Raw genomic sequence first — 24,705 nt, forward strand, 5'->3', positions numbered from 1 at the left:
CCAAATCAAATCCCAATCTGCTCTTCTTTCCAACCCCCGGGTTTTAAATCCAGGGGTGTAGTCATCGGGAGACTCGGGGTGTGTGTGTCTCAGACCCTTTACTTTTTTGGGAGCAGGGTCCCAGGAGGGTCCCTCTGTCTCCAGCATAGTATGAGATAATCAGCATGAAAGGGGAGCATATTAGCCACAGAGAAGAGTCTTCTAACTTGCTTCCTTGTTCTTTCCTGCCGATTGGAGCCTATTCAAATGAAAGGAGGTGAGTCAGCTACTGAGAACACTCTTCTCAGTAGCTAACACTCTCGTTTCATGCTTATTGGCTCCTAGGGACATCTGTTGTTGTCAGAGAAGGCATTAACAAGGATCTCATTCTCAACCCAGCAGGGGAAAAAAAGAATAGGAGGGGGCATGGCTGTGATTATAATGAAGGGACCCTGCACTTCTGAATTTGCCACTACACCACTGTTGAAATCCTCTTTTTCCTGCATTAAAAATCCTAGCAGAAATGGTCAGCAGAGAAAGGGTTAAGTAGCCCATTCCTTCTGCCTCTCCATTCCCCCCCCAAAAAAAATAAACCTTTACAAGACTTGTGCTTCTGGGCTCAGGGCTTTGTAATGTTCACATCATGATACCTGAATTCTTCTCTGGCTTGATATTTATATGCCAGGTACCCGAAAGAAAACCAGGGGAGATTTCTCTGTTTTCTGTCCTCATCTGCTCCTGAAGAAACTCCTTGCCAACTTGGTAAGGCGAGATTGGTTGTGTGGGTGGATGGGGACATCGGTAGTTGGGTGGAACGAAGGAGACTGAGTGTCTAACTGGCTTTGGGTGTGCTCAATCCAAATCTGGGCAGGCTCAGATGGATTTTTTTGGAAGTAGTTTGTTTATTGCCAATCCAAGCTAAGTGTGGTGAGTTCAACTATTACTAACCAAAACCAGCTTCTTGCTTTAAATAGTCTTCTTTTCTCCCATTATATACATTTGTGTACAATGTGTAATGTAGGCTTCAGGTGTTGGGCATCACTCACAAGTAAGCATAGGTGTGTTTGAGAGTAAACACTGAATAAGGGCGGGGAAACCTCCTTTTATGTTTCCTGAGCCACATGGCAGTGCAGTGTTTACACTGTGACTGGGAGACTGTCCATCAAAGATGCAAGTTCCACTTTTGCTCAGTTATTGGATTGGGAGAGATGAGAAAACACAGTGAATCCATTAAGGAAGGAGAGCAGCTAGCATAAATCCTGAGACTCTCTTGAGGGATTGGCTTCCTCCCTCTGAGCCAGATGACCAAGTTGGAGCAATTGGATTCTTTCCAAGTATGTTGAACTGTTCATTGCCTTTTATACCTGCTTCTGTGGCTGCTTTGTGATGGATTCTGTTGGAAGCTTACAATGGCTGCAAAGCATACCTGCCACATGGTGTTGGGATTAGGGTTTGGTGGTCTTTCAGGGTGTTTGGGTTTGCATCAAAACAGAATGTGTTTTTTTAATACAGACAGTACTGATGAATGAATAAGTGAATGTTCCTGCTTCATTACACTTCATACTTTACATTTGGAAGACTAAGCACTGAGCTCTATTCATTGTAAGTGCTTGCCTATCAGTGGCCAGCCAGATTCTTCCAGTGAGAAGCCTACAGATAGTGGATGGGGGCAACAGCCCTCCTTTTTTGTTGTCGCTGTCACCCGTGAAGTACTGAAGCAGGACTTTGGCTAGGATGAACTCTTGATCTGATCCAGGGGTAGCCAACAAGGTGCCATCTGGATATTGTTGGTCTCCCATTCCCATCAGCTCCAGCATCTTGGCCAGTGGTCAAGCTGTGTAGTCCAGCAACATCTGGAGGGCACCATGTTGGCTACTCTCACTGGGTTCTTTGTGTGTGTATTTGTGTGTAAGTACAAGCACTCACACGCAAACATAAGAAGAGAGTTATCAACTTAATAAAATTGCCAAAAGAGAGTTATAGAAGAAAGCAAGTTTCAAATGGAAACCAGAACAGGAACAAATAATCTTTTTAAAAATCTAACTAAAATGTGGTATTTCTTAAGTATGGGTAACCATTTGATTTGACACTCTCTGAGAAGTTAAATTCTGACTTTAGTCTACAGGAATTTAAATGAACCCGGATTAACATCTGTTTAGATTTTAAATGAATGTTTATGATTATTCATCCTTTAAAAAATTAAAGCACAATTCAGAAAAAAAAGTTTTAACATATCAAAGGAACTGAAGTGCTTTTTTTAAATGTTATTTTAAATTCTGTGTTACTATCAGAGACAAGAGGTGTTTAGCCAGATATAGGAACAGTTTACCCAATCTATAATACTGAAGTAGAATAAAAAACAAAAATACGAAATCTTAGGAAACAGTTGCATGAATTTAGCTTGCCATTTCTGGTGTGTTTCATGCATAGCGCTAAGCCATAGTTTAAAACATTTTTTAAATTGTCTGAACTCAGCAGCTTAACTACAGTTCATTGTTTCATAACCCTTGGGTAGGATTCAAGTAAATCCTACTTACACCAGACCCATTGAAATTAATAAACCTGTTAGTCATGTCTGTTCATTTCCACGGATGTACTCTGAGTAGGACTAGCTTTGAATACCACCCCTTGGTTTAATTCATCCATGGCTTGATATTATAAACAAATCCAGCACCCTTCTTTAACCATGGTTTGTTTGGCCACCCATGAAGCAAGAGCAGCTGAAAAGCAAACCAAACTTTGGAGAAACCATCATTGTTTGTTTGATTGCCGCTGGACAACTCATGGTTTGTTTAAATGAATGGTGGCTTAGCATTCTGTGGAATCAGGATTTTGTTGGAAAAACACCTTTTTATTGGGATACAACTTGTAAAATATGCTCCTTTGAATGCCACCATACATTTTAGATATTCAAATATTTCCCTCATAAATTGTGATATTTTAATTACGAGCTGCTGCTGCTGTCCATCTCCCGTTTTTTTCATGAGACTTCCAGTGTGGGGAAGGAAAATACAGTCATGATATTTCCCAGTTGTTTAAGCTGTGTCCTGCCATATGAGATTCTTATCACCCCTTCCTCTTGCTTTTCTAGGTAACTGACAGCAGTCGCGATGAGAGCAAAAGCCATAAGACGATTCTTCACCTGCTGATAAAAATGATCAACAAATCTCGTAAGTCCAAGCATTGCACCCTTCCCCCTCTCATACTGCACACATTCTAAATATCTGAAAACAGCTATACTTCCCATAGGTGTCTGGTTGGCCACTATGAGAGCTGTCTAGCAAGCCATGATCACAAACCTAAGGTTGGCTAGCAATTAAGGCTTGTTAGGGAACAACAAAAATTATTGATTTCTGGTCAGACTTAAGTAGGGAGGTAATGATTTGACAGTTTCTCATTTTTCCAATTTTAAATTCAGTTTTCCACATTTCTGCAGCAATCAGGTTTTAAACAAAATCCTTATGAAAATTCTTCAACATTTTAGTGTAAATTTCTCCTAATAAACACATTTTTGTAGGGTGTTTTGACTAATTACACATTTTTGCAAGCCATTTCTCATCATATAATGCATTTTTGCATCTTATTTTCACTCGTATATTAATTTTTGTGCATACTTTCCCCTAACACATTCTAAGCATTGTTTGCTTGGCAAACTGCACAATCAGGGAGCATATGCTAGTGTGTTGCTCATTTCTGAAAAATCGCAATAAGCCAGAGCATATCACTCCATGTGAATATGGCTAGTAAGTAGCAACTGTTACCACCAAGAATTGCTGTCATCAGAAATATTCACCAGGCAGCATTGGGGAATGTAAAAAATCCCAGCAACTTTACTTTAGCAAAAATGATGGTGAGCAAATGGGCTTAGTGAGCTGTTTCACAGATGGATGCCCAGCAAATGATTTTTCTATATGGGATGACTGCGTGAACTGACTCAACTGAGAAGCATCCTGTTTGAGATCATATGAGAGCTTTGTCTTGTGAACCGAAAGAGGGAAGTGCCCTTAGAAGAGGAAGGGAAGGAGCTATAGAGGGAAGTGATGTTTGGAGGAGTGGGGGCCATGCCAAGTGGGTGGTGCCAAGGGGGATACACCAGTGCACTGCTGCCCAAAGACTAGGGAAGGGGTTCGCTGCATGGTGCCAATATGCATGCAGTTCAATAGTCTGTCATTTCTTTACCGGTCTGTCCTTGTTTTGTTTCCTCTTTCTCTGGCGCTTGCCAATTCAATCTGCTGCTCGTCTTTTTGGGTGATTTGATCTGCAGGATTTTTTTCGGGTTGCAAAAATTACGTAAATGTTTTCATAGATTATACAGCCACAAGTGGCTGTATACTATAGTCAGCATGGATTTTTCGCATTCTGCAATGTTAAATTGAAAATACCCCCTCATGCCATTCTGATGCTTCCCATAAGCTCATTTCACAACAAAACTTATAGTCCTGAACACAGAAACACTTGCTTAACAACCCTGTAAATTTTCATGGTGATACATAAAATAGTCAGAGAGAATCGAGAGTTCCACGTGTAAAAAGAGAGAGAGAAAAAACACCTCTTTTGGACTTTTTTCTGTCAGAGTTCTCATAATCTGTTGAAATTAATTAAAAATTCCATGTTTACAGAGTACCTGCCATCCTATTACTGACCTTGCCCCATACTCTGAGCTACATCTTCTGCAGTTTAAAAGTTAAAAAAATGCCTGGCTGATTTTAAATTAATTTAAGAAAGTTTGCACTGAACTCAATGATAATGTTGGGCATGCTCAGTAAGAACCAATTGTCAGTGTTCTCAAAGCCAGACTCCCAGCTGCTGGGCTTGCCTAATCAGGGGGCCACACCCACACCAGACTTTTATTTCACTTCAGACAGTCATGGCTTCCCCCAAGAATTCTGGGAAGTGTAGTTTGTGAAGGGTGCTGAGAGGAGACTCTTATTCCCCTGACAAAGCTCCAGTGGCCAGAGTGGTTAAACAGTCAGCTGCTCTGATTGAAGTTCTGTGAGGGAAACAGGGCATCTCCTAGCAACTCTCAGCACCCTTCATTAACTACACTTCCCAGGAATCTTTGGGGGTCTCGTGAGGGGTGACAGTAGAAAGTTAAAAAGCACAGTGTGAGAGAGTGTGGGAGAGGTGCAGGCAGGCAGATGGCGGTGGCGCCCACCGCACCTCACAGACACTGTTTGTCACTGTCAGTCACACAGTGACACACACACACACACACATTTAGCACAGTGAGAGAGAGAGACAACCCTTGGTTAGCAATGAAAGAGGGGTGGGGGCAGGTTGAGGCGGATAGCGAGTCTCATCATCATAATGTTTCCCACGCAAGAGATTCAGAATGCTCTGAGTTATCTTGTTTGAAAAACATGACATTGCAAGATGATTTGACAATTAACGTTGAAGACATATATAGCCATTTTTTTCATTATATTGCGATAATAACGGATTTTTTTGTAATATATAATGGACAAATGGAAATCCTGTGGTTGACACAACATCTTAAATTTGAAAAAAAGTATGTAAAATAGGGGGAGAATTTCAGGGGAAAAAATCTTGCTGATTGCAGTCATGACCGCAAAAGCAGTGCAGATTACAGCTGCGGCCCACCACAAAAGATTGGTGTCGCTCCAAAGGGATTAACTAGCGAATTCAGTCGGGATACGGTACCAGGTTTGATTTTGTGAGATATTGTCCCCCATTCCTACCAAAGACCCACAAAAAACTAGTAGACTGCAGTCTCAGCAAAGTGAATGATTTCCGCTCATCATTGACCATGGTATCCTTCTGGGCCAACTTGGTGAGATTGGTATTGGAGGCAGTTTTACAGTTGTTCCGATCCTACCTCCAGGGTCGTTTTCAGAGGATACCACTGGGAGATTGTCTTTCGCCCCCCTGGCAGTTGTGCTGTGGGGTGCCGCAAGGTGCCATCTTGTCCCCCATGCTGTTTAACATCTATAGGACACCCTTGGGAGTGATCATGAGGAGATTTCAGGTGAGGTGTCAGCAGTATGCTGATGATACCCAGCTCTATTTCTCTGTAACATCTGAATTGGGAGGGGCCGTGCAAGTCCTGGACCGCTGCCTGGACTTAATGGTGGGCTGGATGAGGGCCAATAAACTGTCTCTGAATCCTAGCAAGACGGAGGTGCTGTGTGTTGGTGGTTCTTGATAATTGGTCAGTTGCCTGCTTTGGACGGGGTCATACTCCCTCTGAAAGATCAGGTCTGTAGTCTAGGGGTCGCTTCTGGATCCATGTTTGTTACTGGAGGCCCAGGTGACCTCTGTGGCCATGAGTGCCTTTTACCAGCTTCAGTTCACCAACATGTCACCCCACTGCTGAAAAGATTTCACTGGCTGCCTGTTAGCTACTGGGCTAAGTTCAGGGTTCTAGTTTTGGTGTACAAAACCCTATACAGCTTGGGACTAGGATACCTGAAAAACCATCTTATCCCTTATATACCCAGTCAATCACTGTACTCTGCAGGTGGGGGCCTCCTGCAAATACCATCTTATCAGGATGGTATTTATCCGTTCTGCACAACATAGGAAACTGACCTTTAGAGTAGTGGCACCTACCCTTTGGAATTCCTTCCCCTTAAATATTAGACAGGTGCCTTCTCTGTTATCTCTGAGACCTTCCTCTTTCAACAAGCCTTTTAAGTAGAGAACTTATCCCAGTCTGCATCTGTGTTGGAATTGCTTTTTAATATGTTTTTACAAGTCTGTTTTTATGATGTTTTAGAGTGTTTATGATGTTTTAGACTTATTTTGCAAACAACTGGAGAGACTTAGGACAGGCCCTACTTCAAGGAAATGACCTTGAATTTTGGAAACTCATGCACGGGGGGTTTGCCCAAAGTAATTTTGTCCCTATTCCCCCGATTCTTCCTGAAACCTGGGTGGCACACTTTAGTGCTATTTTTGGTTCCGTGTCGTTAGCACCTCCTCATTCCCCCGACGAGCTGTTAGCTCTTCCATCGTGGCCCCCAGTTACCAGTGCAGAGATAGGTGACTTTATTTTGGCGCTCCGTACAAACAAAGCCCCGGGGGAGGATATGTTGCCCCCTGATATTTTTTTGGCAGAAATTTTCTGGTGGGGTCCCCTACTTGCCACCCTTTTTACACACGTTAACATCACAGGAGTTTTCCCTCCGGGTTGGCGTACTAGTATAATAGTACCTATTTTTAAGAAAGGAGATCCTTCAGACCCCCGTAATTATAGGCCCATTAGCCTTCTTGACATCACTGCCAAACTATATGGGCGCTTCCTTTTGAATAAACTTATGGAATGGGACATTAAGTATTCGATCATACACCAGGAACAGGCGGGTTTTAGAAAGGGCAGGAGCACAACAGATCAAGCCTATATTCTACACCATTTAATAACTAAATCCTTAAAAGGTCCGAGCACATCGCTCTATGTGGCGTTTATAGATTTCGCTTTGGCTTTCGATTCAGTGGATAGGGAGCTCTTGTGGCATAAGTTGGGACAATCTAATGCTGATAAGAGACTAGTGTGGCTAATTAAATCGCTCCACCAATCCAATCTCCTAAGAGTGCGCTTAGGCAGGAATGGCGCCCTCTCTCGTGAAATTCCTGCAACAAAAGGGGTTAAGCAAGGATGTTTATTGGCTCCTTTCCTTTTTAATTATTTTATAAACGACATTATTCCCACATTGTCCTCTCCTAATTTCTTCCCCCCCTCTGTGGGTACAAAAAAAATCTCATCTTTACTTTATGCAGACGATCTGGCCCTTTTCTCCTTAAATAAAATTGGCCTAATCTGTTAATCTGCTTAGAGGATTATTGCCATGCCCAGCATTTGCAGGTAAATCATTCAAAATCTAAAATTATGGTCTGTGGGAAATATAGTAAGGCCAAAATAAACTGGACTTTGAATGGGATACCCTTAGAACAAGTCCAGTCCTTTAAATATCTTGGCATAACTTTTAACACCAAACTCTCATGGAAACCTCATGCTGAAGATATCAAATTATCAGGGGCCAGACTACTAGGACAATTGAAAAGGTTTTTTTATACCCACGGGGGTCAGTCAATTGCTCCTATGTTGAAAATCTTCACTGTTAAAGCCTTACCCAAATTGCTTTATGGGGCAGAACTTTGGGGCCACTCCCTTAAATCTGTCCTTGAGCCCCTTCAAAATTCCTTCTTGAGACAGATTTTGGGACTCCCTCGTGGGTCCCCTTCTGCTCATGTAAGGGCTGAATTAGGTCTTACTTCATTGACAGCCAAAATTGACCTGGTGGCTCTAAGGTTTTGGAGGAAATTTTTAATGTTGGACGAATTCTCTATTGTCAAACTTTGTTGGCAAGAACAACTACAGATAGGGGGTTGGGCCCAAGCCACCAGAGCTCTAATTGACTTTTACAATTTCTCGTCTAGTAACCTTTTAACTTTCTCTCCACTGGAGCTTCGCAACTGGATTTTCAACTTTGATGCGGTCCAAGATAGGACTTCCATTGTGGCATCCACCTTTTCGCGGTGGTTCCCCCTTTTTAAAATAAATCATGCCATTTCTTCTTATATTACTATCCTAACTAGTCCCCCGATACGTAGAGCTTTTACGGAAATTAGGTTCCAGACGATGACTACAGCCTTTTTGGAGGGCAGATACAAGGGAATCCCGAGATTGGAGCGCTATTGTGTCTGTGAAAACAAGGCGATAGAGGACCTTGTTCATTATATGTTATAGTGCCCACTGTATAACAACCCCAGACACAAATTCTTGGATCCCCTGATTAGCCCTAGGGTGGGGCTTCCCCCCGATATTTTAATAGCTGATTTATTGGCAGACACTCAAAATGCGGTCACAATCGTGGTGACCAATTTTGCCCTGGCCGCCAAAAACATTAGAGCAAAATTCGTTAAAGCCTAACAGCATTAAATTTTGGCCAGTTTGAAATTGTCTTGTCTGGACATAATTGTATTTTATTGCATTGTATTTTATTGTCATAGTTTGTTATGCAATGGCCTATGGCTAAAAGCAAATAAAGCAAATTTGAGATTTAAGTCTGTTTTTATGATGTTTTAGAGTGTTTTTAGTGCTTTTGTTGGCCGCCCTGGGCTCCCACTGGGAGAAAGGGCAGGATCTAAATAACAACAACAACAACAATAATAATAGAAGATGTTGACTTCACCATACTTGACTGTTTCAGCCTGGGAAGACAGGCGGCTAGGGTTGATGGGAATTGGAACACAACAACATCTTATAGGGCCACAGGTCCCCCCTCCCCTGCTTTCCATGCTCACTCAGAAACTGTCACATCTTATAGAGTTGCACCTTGGCTTTGAAGAAGGCTCTAGGGCGGAGCCCTAGGGAGTTCTGGCTCAAGTTAAACCTCATTCCTCCCCCAGCGCAGAATACCTATGATGGAATAGGGGCTTATTGTTGACAATTTTCTGTCTCATTTCTTTATTCAGGATGGAAGATACTTGGAGTATTGGCTGTATTTTTGGTGATGGTGTGGTATACAATATCCCGGGAAGAAAGGTACTTACAGCTGTGAGTGTATTTCTTAAAAAAAAAGAAAAAAGAAAAAGTGGACATAGGAGGGTTATTGAGCTTTGCTCTTGTTCCCTTCTAGGGGCAGATGTATTATCTGGATCAGGCTTCAGCTCATTAATAGCTGCTGTTCAAAAACTTGAGCTTGTTCAAAATGCAGTCTCAAGATTTATGACTGGGACAAAAAAGTTGGAGCATTTCTCACTAATTCTTATACACCTTTGTTGGTTACCAGTCCATTTCCAAACCCAATTCAGCTGTTTTCCTTTAAAGTAGGGGCGGGGTGTGTGTCTGTTGCCTTCCAGATATTGCTAGGCTCCAACTCCCATCCACCCTAGCCAGTATAGTCAGTGGCCAGGAATAATGGGATTCGAGTCCCAACAGCTTCTGGAGGCCCACAGGTTCCTCATTCTTGTTTTTAGGCTTTGTGTGGCCTGGGAGCAGGGTGTCTCGAGGAATGCCTTATCCTACATCCACCAAAGAAACCAAGTGGGCTGCCAAAAGATGGAAGCCCTGTCCCTATACCTAGCATAGAAATGCAGCAGGATCCCAGAGGGAGGGATCGAGCTCTTGGTCCATTCTCTATCAGCCCCCAGTAGACTAGGGAAAACTTTTGCAGCTTATTAACTTTTGTGGGCTTCTTTACCCAGCTGGGTTAAACTGTGTAATTTTATTGCCACCAGTTATTTACTATCCTATTTTATGCTTTTACAATTTTGTGGATGTGTGTGTGTGTGTGTGTGTGTGTAAGCTGCCCTGAGAATATTTATACTGATGGCAGCCAGACATTTTACAAATAAATAAAATAAAGCAAGTGAGATCAGAGTTTAAGAAGACTGACAACACTACCCTTAGATCTAGAAATCTCTTTCTCCTAATCTCCTGTAGATAGGAACACGCTGTAATGACTCGGTGGTCTGAGAAATGTACTCTGCACCTGCCCAGGGCTCATTCATCTTTTCACAGGTTCCATGGAAGAGCCCTGGTGTTGAAAATATATCCTGAAGTGAGCCCTGGTACAAATGAAGCCAGGGAACTGGCAATGGAAAGTTTGCATGGAGGGGAAACCAGTTTGCAGGTTTCTAACCTGTGTCTTGCTTGCAGCCATTTGAGGAGGAGTGCTTGCCTACATGAGCACGACGTCTCAAATGCTGAAGAGACTCCTCCTGCCTCTGAGTACCCTCTGAATGCTTCATACATCACTTTCATGCCCCATTTGTGGGCAGATTGGCTATTGATGGAAGTGTAACACTGGACTAGGAACCTGAGCCAAGTCCATTGGTCCATTTATCTTGATAATGTCTACAACTCTGCACTGACTCCTTGTGGCTCTCTAGGGTTTCAGTCAGTGGTCTTTCCCAGCCCTGCTAGAGGTTAAACCTGAGATTTTCTGCACACAGCACATTGCTCTTCCATTGAGCTACAGCCCCTTCCCAGGCAGGCAATTCTTAGGAGAAGCTATCGTGTCTGCACAGCACCGTAGATCCATGTTGAGGATGTTTTATGCTGGCTTGTTTCACCTGAGGGGAGCAAGTGATGTCCCCAACCAAACTTCTTTCTTGCATGTCCCTAGAGGCTTGGCTTGCACCATCCTCCACTTGAAAAACCAGCACCCACTCTTTTAATTGTGTATTACTGGGATAGCCTAGGCTAGGAAACAAAAGCAACAACACCTCTCTCTCTCCCCTCTTCTCTGTTTTTTTTTTTTTTTGTCTTACAGTTTTCATTTCCGTATACAAATTGACAGGATGACTTGTCCTCTGGGAGAGTTGGAAAGGAAAGTCCCACAGCTCATAGCAAAGTGAGTAACCACACTAGTTGCCTACTGTGCGGATGGGGTCTCCACGGGTCTTTCCTACTTGCTCTTCCTGACCTTGGGGAAAGAAGGAATGAGGTGGGATCAAACATGGATTGCTAATTCTCAGGCCTCATGGGAAAGGGAGGGTAGGCGTTGAAGCCAAATAACAGCCTCTGAACACATAGAATGTCAGATTTGTATGATCTTCTCCTATGCATTGCATTGCAGTTACACACGGGATCATCCGCTATTTTTACAGCTAAAAGATTACTTCTGGGTAAAGACCCCCTCAACCTATGAGTTGCCATATGGTACTAAAGGAAGCGGTAAGCAAGCCGGTGGTCCCTTCTCTTTTAGCATGCAGCTTCTGGCTTTGTCTCCATTCGTATGTTCCTTCTCTGTTTTTTTCTTGGGGATTGTTCACTCTGATTTATTAACCAGCCCTTGGATTATTTTTCTAATATAAATCTCGTTCTTCACACAAGTGTAAACCTCCCGTGTGTTTTGTTTCTACTCTTTCTCCAAGGAGCTGTGAGCATCTTAAACATAGTTTCCAGGTGGTCTCCCATCCAGGCAGTCTGCAGAGCCAAAATTGCATAGCTTCCATAATAGAATTGCACTCTTACAATCCCTTTCTCTTTGCTTATTTCCTTTTTTTCTTGATCTGCTCAGTTATTTAAGAAGATATTCACCAGATCACCTAGTGCAGGCTGCTTATGCATACCCGAGGTAGCCAACTTGATGCCCTCCAGATGTTGCTGCACTACTGCTCCTGTAATCTTTGACCATTGGCTATGCAGGCTGGGGCTGATGGGAGCTGCAGTTCAATAACATTTGGAGATCACCAAATTGGTTATCCCTACTCTGGCTACATGTTTGTTCAGCCTGTTGCTGTTGCTAAGGCCCAATATAGGAAAAGTTGTGGGTTCCTTAGAATCTTATCATGGTATACGCAATAAGGAAGTGGCAATACTGTTAACATGCAAAAGACCCACAGGCAGCAGAACAACAGAATTCATAGCAAACACTAGCTGTAGCCACTAATTCCCTCCTTCTAGTTGTGTGTGTTAACTACTTGCTTTTTTTTCCCTGGGTGTTTTTTTTAAGAGTTCAAAGGTCCAGCTCTGATAGGATTTTGAGTTGGCATAAACATTGGTATGCTCTCTTTTTCTTTTTCTTTTTGTACAGATTTGATCTAGCCCTTCCTCTGTTTATGGAGCTGTTTTGATTAATAAGTGCATGTTTTATTTAATCAATGATATACTCTGCTCTTGATGTATATTGCACTGATACTGCAGTGCAATGAAGAGCAAGTAACAAATATTTTAAATAAACTCATTTGGCAGTGATAAATTTACAAAAGAACCTTATACTGTAGAGGACCACTAAGAATATGGCTGACACTTTGAATTCATTATAGTGCACTGGCTCAGAGACTCAGTCAGGTCATATGGGGACTCTGGCAATGGTGTCCTAAGCACAAAAATAAAAAAAGACAATAGATTTCCTCCAAAAGGATCTCAGCATCACCAGTGTGGGAATGAAGCAAAACCTCCTAGTTACCTTCTTTGCATGTCAGCACTCAGCCATATCATCTTCATCCCTAAGCACACATTTGATTGCTCAGTATTAATTGATGTTTGGATTATTTTTGTACTTTTTGATTGTATATTGTATTTTATCTTGGTTGTTGTAAGTCGCCTAGAGTGTCCGTTAACTCGGACAGATAGGCGACTAACTAAATAAAATTTATTATTATTATTATTATTATTATTATTATAATGAACATGCAGATTTTTGAATACTTCCACTACTCTATGCCACTTTTTTCCTTAGTTGCCACACAAACATTGATTTCAGCAATTAGTTTTTTTAACAACATCCATAAACATACACACGCACAAACACAATATCAAAGTCATCACCAAAGAAAAATACCATAAAATTGACATTTAATTAAAAATAAACAAACCCTATAATAAGGAGCTCCTCCTTATGGCTGTGCCAGAGGAGCAGAGGCTACAACTTATTCTTGCCACAGTAAACTATGGCTTAGTGTGGTGTCCAAACTGGGCCAAAGGTAAGGGAAGAATTAAGAAGTTAGACGTCTTTTCCAGATCTAACTGAATGTTCCCATCAGTTCACATCTTCATTTTTTGTACTTATGATTTAGCAAATAAATAGTAAAGTTATCCCATAAGAATTGCATTCTATCAATTAATTGGTACAACTATAACTGTATCAGTTAACCTTGGCACAATTTTGACCCAACTGTGTTTGTTCCAATAGGCAAAAGTATACATTGGCACATATCCACTGGGCAAGCATTCACCCTCATCCTAATAGATCTCTTGTAATTCTTGCTAGTGGTTGAAAGTTAACCAATGTTAGGAACACAAAGGGCTGTATTCTACCTCTCACTCTCAGTGTGAGTGTCTGGCTACACCACTGTCTTTGTTACCAATAGGCAGTCAGATTCTGATTAATGCCTCTTATTTTCCCTGGGAGTTCAGCAAGAGGGAAGCTCCCAAAATAAGCACAATTCAAGGACTTTTTAATCAAAGGTGGAACAGTTCATACTTCCATTCTCTTTTTTTTCCTTGTTTCAGACAGAGCTGCTATTGTGCACAAAGTTCACTTAGATGAAGGGTCCATTATGCTGCAGGATGTGTTGGCTTCTGCTTATGAACTAATAAAGTCTTAATCTACATCCCTCTAAGGACTGATCTAACATTTTGTCTTAATTTTCCAACCCAGCACTACATGACGGGGTAAAGACACCTCTTACACACAATGTGGGTGTTGTTGCCTCCCGTCATGGTTGAACTGTTAACAATTTAGTAAGTTATTGGTAGAATATAGTAAGTTGAGCCCCTTTTTAAGCTTGTTAAATCCCAGCCCTGCACATAAACGTCAGATGCCCAGGTATCTTTTAAGCACACCATCCCCTTTTGGTGTGAACCAAAGCTTGGAAAGTTCATTTTAAAAAGGAACCAGTTCAAGTTCAACGTGCCCACAAAAGAGCTAATTCCATTCCATTTTTATTTTTTTTATGACACAAACTTGTTTGGTTCACCTTCAGTTCACAATTCAATTCAAGCTAATCCAAATAATCCTCAGCAAAAGAAAAAGAAAAATTAGCATTCAGAATGTTATAGGCTGCTGTGCTAAAGTATAAAATAGGGGCTAAGGAGACATCAAAATACACACACACAGTGAAATGTAAATGAATAAATTTATTTTTTCTAGTAATTACAAACGTTTAAGTTTAAAGGTTCAGAGAGTCAAAAACACACCAAAGCTTGCTGAGAGAACCTGGCCCAGTTACTGTCAATCTGACTAATTTTGTCATTAGCTGCGAGGATAAAATTGGGGGCAGGAGGAGATCGTATATGCTACCTTGAGCTCTCTGGAGAAAAGGCAAGATATTTAAAAAAAGAAAGATAGATGTCCTCACCCAGTATAACAGGGTGTCGGCTTCATTTGGGGATTTGTATGCATGTCTCTGTAGCTGACAACCAACACTCTAGCCCAGAGCTTGGAAAAGTTACTTTTTTGAACTACAACTCCCATCAGCCCAATCCACTGGCCATGCTGGCTGGGGCTGATGGGAGTTGTAGTTCAAAAAAGTAACTTTTCCAAGCTCTTCTCTAGCCACTGTCCCATGCTAGGCGTCGCTCCTCATGCTCCCCAGCCAAGATAAGTAGTCAGAACAGATTCTGGGTCCAATCCCTGTTGAACTCTGACTCACAATCATTATTTTATTAATTAATTTATATCTATGTATGTATGGTTTTTCTTGTAAAACTCTTTAGTGATTTACAATAAAAATAGTAACACACAAACACACACATCTTTTTAGGCAGCGCTTCTGTTCTTAATGTTTGGAAACTTCTGAATCAAGATGAGATGGGCTAAGCTTGTTAACTGCTTGCCTCTGTTCCTTTGCAGAGGAAATTCTCATGCGAGTGCTAGCGATCACAAGTTACTCTCTGCCTGAACGTTTACAAAGGTAATACCACTTAATCAGTGCTTCTCTTTAAGATATACAGAAGTAATTTGTCTCAGGTTCATCTTAGGGGCTTTTACAAGTTGATAGGGTCAGTTATGTTGGTGTGTTCTGTCCCATCGATGGAATTGGGACCTACAGAGCATGGGGTATCTCTTTCCCCTCCCTTTATTTTTGTTTCTTTGTTTGCTTGTTTACTTAATTAGCAAAATGTACATACCACTTCGTTGTAACAGAACCTCTAAGCAATGTACAAGAAATTGTTATTCAGGTCAAGTACATGCACATGTGCTATCCACTTAATAACGGAAGTACAATTTTATTGAAAGTGTCTGTGTGTATCTCTACTGTATATTTTTGAAAGTTGTTTGTTTGCTGTGCATTTGGACACTGCTTAAGATATCGTCACCAAATTTTGCATGGTGGTTCCCGAGATCAAGGAGCAGTGTTTTGTCTATGTTTGGATACAATTGGATGCCATTTTGAATCAAGATGGCAGACTGAACTTTTCAAAACTGAACTGGCCACCAACTTGGATGGCTTTAAAAAAGGCTTAGACAAATGCACGGAGAACAATGGTATCAAAGGCTACTAGCCAGGATGGCTATGCTCTGCCTCCACTGTCAGAGGCAGTATGCTTTTGAATACCAGTTGCTGGGAACTGAGGGGAGTGCACTTGTGAGGTCCTGCTTGCAGGCTTTCCATGGGTAACTGGTTGGCCACTGTGACAACAGGATGCTGAACTAGATGAGCCACTGGCCTGATCCAGCAGGCTCTTCTTATGATTTTAAGCATTGATTTCAAGACTGCCCTGGTTTTGGTTTTGGTTTCTTCCAATTCCTGAGCAATTCCAAGCACAAAGCTGCTAGGATATAGATATAGTCACATACAAACAATCAGGAGGTGAATTCAGCAATAAAAGGGTTCAGGGAACCCAGAGGTCTGGAACCGACAGAGTGGTTGGTCAGGGGAAGACACCGTGAAGTTATATTTTTACAAAGAAGGGATGGTAGGAAGTAGGCAACTTGTTGGTGGCACTCATCATTTGCATGTGGAAGGTCCTTCATTTAGTCTCCATCATCTCCAGTTAAAAGGATCTCCCAGATGGGCAGAATTGGGAAGGACCTCTCCCAAAGGCTTTTGAGAGCTGCCGTTACTCAGAGCAGATGCTACTGAGCTACAGGTCCACGCTCTGACTCTATATGAGGCAACATTCATTTATTAATATGCATCCGTGCCCTTCAAAACCAGGGAATGTGTCAGCAGCAGCCTGCTGTTGGTTGATGACAAGCCTTCAACAGTAGCGCTTGTGGTATCTGATAGCAAAGTGATGTAGGAATCTGAAAACAAATATGCCTGGCAGAACTCCTGAGCCCAATTATTAGGCTGGAGAGACATTTTTATTCCACTCTGGCTTCTGTTGCAGGTACAGTTTTCAAACTTAAATCCTGCAAAAACTGCTTACCCGAGGGGAAAACTATTTGTGAATGGGAACTGGTAGAAAAGGGCCATAGCTCAGTGGTAGAACATCTGCCTTGCATGCAGAAAGTCCCAGGTTCAATCCGCAGCATCTCCAGGTAGGACTGGGAAAAAAAAAACCCTGTCTGAAATCCTGGAGAGCCATCACCAGTCAGCGTAGTCCTAAGGCAGCTTCCTGTGTTCCTAGTGTGCACTCCATGAGGGGTGATCCCGCATTCAAACCTTAACATGGGAAACATAGGATGCTGCTTGCTTTCCAGGTCAGACCATTTGTCCACCTAGACCACTTACAGGCAGTCACTCTCTCATGCCCTCAGGCAGAGGAAGGATCTTTCCCATTACCTGCCTCTTGATCCTAATCAGGAAGCATACAATACTTAGGACCTTCTGCAGGCAAAACATGTGCTCTCCCATGGAGCGGTGCCCCCTCCCCTTCTTCAGCTCTCTGTAAACATCTCAAAAACCACATACAACCCATTTTGATCTGTCTCCAGCCATAAAGGTATATGAGCCCTAATGCCTACATTCAAAGACCCTGAGATTTCCCTTCTGTTTCAACTGAACAGACTCTTTTCCCTTCCAGTCCTAGCTCCTACTTTTGCTTCAACCACTTCCAAGTATTCCTTGGCCAATCTTGGCCTGCTCATGCAGGAGGCCTGGTTGGAAGAGGTTGCAAAGCACCGGCTCCGGCTGCTGCTCTTGATGGAGTGTCTGACATGCAGTTCCATCCCTTGTGTCGGGACATGAAATCATAGCACTGAGTCACAGCCAGGAGTCTGCCTTCCTGCATGTCTTGTTTGCTTTAAAATGAAGTCAATCCTCTGGAAGTCTGTCAGGGCACTTAAAGTAAAAAGTAAATAAATCCACGGGAGAGAAAAGGAAACATTGGTTCTGGCAGAGATGTGAGAAGCTGGACTGTCGATCAGCCACGGCTTTGGCAAAATGGCTCAAGTGGGAGTGTGCGAATGAGTGGCCAAGCTACTGGCCTGGTGGATCAGGAAGTGGGTGGACCAGGTGTGTAAAGGAGATCTGTGTTTTAAATCCCAATTCAAGCTAGACATTAACCATGTCAGCATTACACACATTGCTATCTTGGTTCCCAGCTCCCCATCTATAAACAAGGATTGCAGATGAACATAAGAAGTGAACATAAAAAAACATGGACATGTAAGCAAAACAGGTATTAAGGACATTGTGGGAATGTTTGAAATGGGTAACTTAAGAACAATGAGGTATTCACAGAAATAATAGCTAGATGATGAAAGCTAATTAAAGGAGAGTGGTGTTTCACCCGTGTCCTGCTTGCAGGCTTCCAGTAGACATCCGGTTGGCCTCTGCGAGAATGGGACTGGAATAGATGGGCCTTGGTCTGATCCAGCAAAGCTTTCCTTACCTTCTTACATTCTTAAGGGATGAGTTGCATCTGGATGTTAAGAAAAAAAAACTTTGAGACTTCCGGGAAGGGTGACTTCGCTTGTGCCTGCTTTTGGGACGGGCTCCCGCCTCAAAAGAAGCTTATTCAGATATAAATCAGTCAGAACATTTTTTTTTTTTGACTGATGAAATTTCTCCCGGGCAGGGAGAAACGTAGAGATCAACCTCAAAGCCTGTTTTTGTTGGGAGGACTGGATTTCATTAATTTATGAGATAAGGTCCAGCCAACAATGCCGGACGGACTTTCTAACAAGCTCTATCTGCTTAAGCGATACGTTTATCTTTTCTTCAAAGAGAGAACGGACTAACAGGCAAGCACCCTTCTTTCTATTATTTTTTTTACTTGGTTTAAATTGTTGCAGCAAAAGGAGATTTGTCAGATTGATCGGCTTTGGACAACTTCTGGGTGAGATATAGCTCTTCTCTGTTATTCACGAAATTAACAGCTTATCTCTGTTTCTGTCGCAAAAAGCTGTCCTGGAAGTGCATTCTAAAGATAATAAACAGAAGAGGGATTTCTATTCCTGATTTCTATTCCGAGGAATATTATATTGTCTGGGACTATTCTTTTTTTGGTCTATTTTATTTTGACGAATCTGCTTCTTCACGACGCCACTAACTGTTTTGATGCTGGGAACTAAATTTGTTTTGCATTCTTGCACAAGAGAGATAAGGCAGGTTGCTCTGTTTATACTGTGATATCATCAAGCCTGGAATATTAACCCAATTGTTGCTGAAATAAGAAGTGGTTCTTCTTTATTTTTGTTTTGCTTTGTTTTCGTGGTTTTAAAAATGGCAATCAAGAAAGTGGCTGAGAATCTGGAAGTAATTATGTTTCAGAAAATAATGGATGAGATTGAGATAACGAAACAAACCCTGCGACAGGGTAGTAAGGAGCTGAAAATTGAACTGAGCAAAATGACGCAGGAGCTTAAAGAAATAGGGGACCCTGTGAGAGAGGAGAATGAGATCAGAGATGAGAAAAGAAAAAATAAAGGGAAGATACAAGCCCTGGAGATTGGAACAAATGTGGAATTGGAAAAAGATCTGGAGTTTATGGATTTTAGAAATAAAATCTACTGTTTGGAATTTAACGTTATCTCTGAAGAAATTAATGAAGATATTAGAGATAAAGTTATCAATGGCTTGGATAATCTTCTGGACTGGAATGATGTGATGGAGCTTGATATAGAGAAAATCTATGGAATTAACTGCAGCCATGTGACAATGGAAAAACTCTTAAGAGATGAGCCAGTGCATTTTGTAAAAAAGAAGAACACAGATATGACTTTACAACAGTATTTCAGCAACTTATTCAGAATGGATGGCAAGAAAATATTTGGGATAGAGGAAATTCCCATCAGACTCTTATTATATGACTATGGCTACAACAGCAAGATTATTATGGAATACTGATAATGGAAGATTGGACACTGAAATTACTGGACTTAACAGGACTATTGAAGATGGAAGATGGAACTAATAGGGATAATGGAATAATGGCTATTGAAATTATTGGACCTAACAGATTCTGATGAGATGGATTAATCGAAATGTTTATTTGGACTATGGTTATGACAATAAGATTATTATAATTATTAACGAGATGGATTAATTGACATGTTTATTTGGAGAAAAATTGATAGATATATTTCTTAAAGAATTGAAACCTCTCTTTGACTTTTTGTGGAAAGAATAAAGTAATGTTTATGAGATTTGATGATTAATTAAGATAACTACTGGAGGAAAGTGATTTTATAATATGATTTAAGAGACAGGATTGTTATATATTGTAGACCTATAACTGATTTGATATGTGACAAATGGGAAGTCAACATTTTATTTTATTTTATTTTTTTGTTTAATCATTTTTGTTTTGTTTTGTTTTTTGTCTTTGAATGTTTTATGATTTTGTTTTCTATGTTTTATGAAAATTTGAATAAAAATTATTAAAAAAAAAAAAAACTTTGAAATGGTAAAATGCAAACAGATGTACACAAACCAGTACAGTAAAACACTGGGATAGAAGAATGTTTTGTGTAAAAAAATTTTTTTTTTCATACAAATCTACCACTCAGCAGTTCCCTCCTTAAAGGTACAGCTAACCTGCTCCCACACATCCCACCCCAGACAAAGCTTATCCAGAACTGGCTCTCCATGCTGGTAGTGTTGTTAGGTGGAAGCTGTTAAAAATAGCTCCCCTTCTGTCCAGTAAGTATTTATCTGATTATTCCACCTTCTAAGATTTTTCTTTGCCCCTGTCCAGAAGTGTCTAATTAAATCTTTGTTTTCTTTTTTTGCAGCTTGAAGTGCCGGAGATGTGCAGTAGTCGGGAATGGACACAGGCTCAGAAACAGCTCTATGGGCAAAGCTCTTAACGACTATGATGTTGTGATCAGGTACTAGGATCCATCGGGTTTGTGATCTTTCACAGCAGTGGAGGCCATTCCGCTGAACACAGCGGGGTTCTTTGGAAAGAGCAAAGTCTCTTTGGCCACGTGCAACTACAGCTTATGAGAAGCAAGGGGCTGCTTTTAAAACTGGCATCCTCCCATCATATCCTCCCCCTCTGTAAACTGTAGTAAGATGTACTTACCTCATAGCCTGACATCAGCACATTGTACATTTCCACCTTGCTGCCCCCACCAAGAGGTGGGGAAATGCACAACCTGATGTCATCAGGACACTGGGCAGATTTTTGTTTTGCAGTATTACAGAGCAGGAAGAATTTGGCCCAGGGATGCTGTTTTTACTGGCAGCTCAAGGCTTTTTCGTAACATATACCAGTTCTTAGGAAGAGAGCCAGAAGAGGCCTCTGGACCTGTTTGTGCATTATGGGTTACCACTTACTTGATGGATCAATAGGCAACATAAAAGCTGAGTTCAGATCTTCTTGGACGCCAACTCCCTTCATCCTGTTTGGTATTTTAAAAATATGTGTGAAATAGGAATAGTGTCGTGGTCCTAATTCTTAGCAGAGATATAAATGCAAGCAGAGGGATGAGAATCAACCAGTCCACCCTTTCCCTCAGACACAAATAATTACACACACAATCTTAAGTAAAAGATAAAGCATGTTTACTCATGACCTTTCATATGTTCAGGAAACATAGGCTGTAGCGTAGATAGAAAAGTAGAAGTCTCAGTCCATGATAATGGTCATCTTGGAAGAGAAGCCATATAGATGTTTCTCTCACCTCAAGCTTAATGGAGAATATGCGAAAACTACCAGACAAAGGAGGAGGAAGAGAAAGCCAGGTAACCCCACCCTTTAGGAAGTTACATCACTGGTAAACAGGTACATGGGATATTTCCCAAATATCCCTTAAAGGGAATGTGCAAGTTTGCTGATTCCAACACATCCTTGATCATTGGCCATGCTGGCTGCAGCTGATAGAAGTTGTAGTCCAGTAACATCTGGAGGACATCATCTTGGCAACCTCTTCTGTAGCTAGTTCCAGACCTGCATTGAAGCAGTGGCTAGAAATCATTCACTACAGGTAGAAGAGAAGAGAGCAACTGTAACCATCCTCTAGTATATCACATGGACTGGTGGCAGCTTTTAATACAACTCCTACTACTGGGGTAGTCTTCATAAAACAATGACATGTCTGCATACCTTCTGCCTAATGTGTAACTCCCTCTCCTCCTCTCTACCCCAATCCAGATTGAACAATGCACCAGTTCACGGTTACGAGCACGACGTGGGCTCCAAGACCACTATGCGGCTCTTCTACCCAGAGTCGGCACATTTCAACCCTCAAAGAGAAAACAATCCAGACACATTGCTGGTGCTGGTGCCGTTCAAACCCATGGATTTCCAGTGGATGGAGACGATACTTCATGACAAGAAGAGGGTAATTTATTGGGCGAAGAGTAGCACACCTGGTAGCCCCCTCTTCACAGTGCTGGTGTGTCAGAAAGGCACTTCCTCTGACCCAGAAACTCTACTACCTTTCAGAACATAGGAAATGGCCTTATAATGAGTCAGGCCATTAGTCCATCTGACTGTCAGTGTTGTCTATTCTCTGGCATCATTCTCCAGGGTTTCAAGCACCAGGGGTTGAACCTGAGGCCTTTTGCATGCAAGACAGATGCTCCATCACCAGTCTGCAGTTCTTCCCCAAGTATGTCCTTCAGAAGCATGGCAGCTTCTTGTGAGTGCCCATGCGATCCTGCAGATAGTATGTGGGACTCTCTTCTGGAAGACCTGCTTTTCAAAGGTCACCTGTGGTAGTCATGGACAGATTGTAGTTTACCCACTTAGAAGAATTGAAACGAAGGCCTGCCTCCCAAAGTGGTGAGTGGATGCCATTACAATGACAGTTGAAGTAGGTATGGAAGAGCATTCTGGCCACACCCAGAGACGCTCCAAACAGCCTAACGTTGCAAAGAGAGCATCCAGGCTGAAGCATGGAGATCCAATTCCAGGGTATAATGCCAGGAAGCCCCTAATGGAAATGTCTCTGCTTTCTCTGCCTCACTTTTCCCCCTCCTTAAACCCAGCTCAGCTCTCCTGCTTTGACGCTGCTCTTGAGAGGAAAGAGTACTTGACTGACCTCTTTGTGTTAATCCTCTTTTTCCAGATTCGGAAGGGCTTCTGGAAGCAGCCTCCCTTAATCTGGGATGCGAATCCTGAGCAGGTGCGAATCCTGAACCCATATTTTATGGAAATAACTGCTGCTAAATTGCTTAAGCTTCCAATGAAGCACCTGCGGAAGTTAAAACAGGTAAGAGTGGCACACTTGAGAAAGAGAGAGAGTGTGCGCAGGTGCGTGCATGGAAGGGACAAGTTATTTAGAAATGAGATTTGAGGTTGATTCCTAAAGAGCAAAATGCTCTTTCTCTTGAAATTTTTCAAAATGTGGCTCTGTCTAGTCCTTTCTGAACCAAGAAGCTGCAGTGTGGCACATGAATACCTTGGGACCAAAATACACATGACATGCACAGTCTGTGACTGAATCTCCAGGCATCTTTTTTCAAAGCTTAACGTCAGTGGGCTGCCCCTGCATGTTAACCTTTCCCCAGACTATTTTTCCATCAACATATCTCTCTCAATCTATTCACGCTGGGGGACCAAATAGTGATACTGATCCAATATGGATGTTTCTGCCTCCACCCAACCCCATCCTGCCCCACTAGCAGGACTACTAACAAATGTAGGGTTTGGAATTTGATTGGAGAAATGGAGAAGGTGTTAAATGTGCCTCTTCCCCGCTGCTGGTGTCCTGAGACAATTCACTTTCCCACTAGGATAGAACTGTTCTCCCCTGACATGCTAGTTGTTGTTGCACAAGGAACTGTCTTTGTATGGAGGAACATTCAGTCATAAGAATCCCAACCTGCAGTCTGAAGTGGTACAACCCAAACAGAGATTTGCCACTTCAGAGAACGAGGCCTTAATTCATGTCAGCTCAGGACACATTGCATTTTATGCTCAGTGTTGCTTTTTATGCTCAGTGTTGCTTGCTGTCCTGCTGGCAGCGTCTAGATGGAGCAGAATACCTCTGCCTACGTCTGCCAAGATGGACTGTCTCATTTTTACCACTTACTTGTCAACTTTAGAACTACCCCTTTTTCCCTTTTCTTTTTTGGCCACTGTTGGGAAGTCTTTCTATGGCCAAAGTCTACAAGCTGATGCACTTCTGCCAAAGTTTTTGAAGCTACATTTTCTTCAAGGTACTATAGTCACACCTGTGCAAACGTAGACATTGGTGCCAGACAATAGAGTTGAACATGTTGATACCCTCAAGCCTTCTTTGTTTTTCGTTTTAAGAAAGTCTCTATTCTAAGGATGGGGAACTTCTAGAACAAATAGGAATGTACAAATTACAGACAGATGGGTGGTGTGTATGCATGTGTGTGAAGGGGACGTGTGTGTATGTGTGTGTGAGAGAGTGGATAGATGGGTAGTGTGCATGTTTCAGAAAGTGGATGGAGGGATGGAAATCCCACCAAAGATTCTCTTAGGACCAGGAAAATAATGGAACCTTCACAGCAGAATAAAATGTTTATTTCATACACACTTAATTCTTAATCACATAGGTAGCATACATTCCTGCCTCTAAACAGTGAACAGAATTAAATTCTCAGGATAAAGCAATATAATAGAATATGTCAAGCTGTTACATAAATCCTGTTTGGTTAAACATTTGTTAGTATTACTCAAGCTTTAAAGCACACTGTTCAGTTCAATTGCTTTATTTGCATTTAGCCATAGGCTAAATAACAACCAACCAACAATAAAACAATAAAATACATACAAAGCCGAACAACATATGGTTACAGACGTACCAAGGATTGTTAATTTAAAATTTTGACATGGTTGGCTCTGATCTTTCTAGCTGCGAGAGCAAAATTTGCCACCGCAATTATGACCGTATTTTGCTTGTCCACCAAGAGGTCTGCTATAAAAGTATCGGGAGGACACCCCTCCCTAATACTTGTCAAGGGCTCCAAGAATTTATGTCTGGGGCTATTATACAATGG

The 24,705-nt window shown here is 41.8% G+C and overlaps 1 protein-coding gene across 21 annotated transcripts in view; it reads left to right on the plus strand.

Moving 5' to 3' along the window:
- ST3GAL4 (ST3 beta-galactoside alpha-2,3-sialyltransferase 4) overlaps positions 1-24,705 on the plus strand; it is a 215,895-nt gene that overhangs the window by 180,912 nt on the left and 10,278 nt on the right. For 20 of the 21 annotated variants that reach the window (XM_061592946.1, XM_061592934.1, XM_061592932.1 and 17 more), the window contains 8 exons: positions 3,071-3,149; positions 9,415-9,496; positions 11,217-11,297; positions 11,523-11,620; positions 15,246-15,306; positions 20,520-20,615; positions 21,884-22,073; positions 22,803-22,946. In XM_061592946.1, coding sequence (XP_061448930.1) covers positions 3,071-3,149; positions 9,415-9,496; positions 11,217-11,297; positions 11,523-11,620; positions 15,246-15,306; positions 20,520-20,615; positions 21,884-22,073; positions 22,803-22,946 — 831 coding nt within the window. The remainder of the gene's footprint in view (positions 1-3,070; positions 3,150-9,414; positions 9,497-11,216; positions 11,298-11,522; positions 11,621-15,245; positions 15,307-20,519; positions 20,616-21,883; positions 22,074-22,802; positions 22,947-24,705) is intronic. The other variant, XM_061592930.1, reaches the window with a different exon arrangement.

This window comes from Rhineura floridana, chromosome 12 (genome assembly GCF_030035675.1).
Source record: "Rhineura floridana isolate rRhiFlo1 chromosome 12, rRhiFlo1.hap2, whole genome shotgun sequence".
Classification (NCBI taxonomy): domain Eukaryota; kingdom Metazoa; phylum Chordata; class Lepidosauria; order Squamata; family Rhineuridae; genus Rhineura; species Rhineura floridana.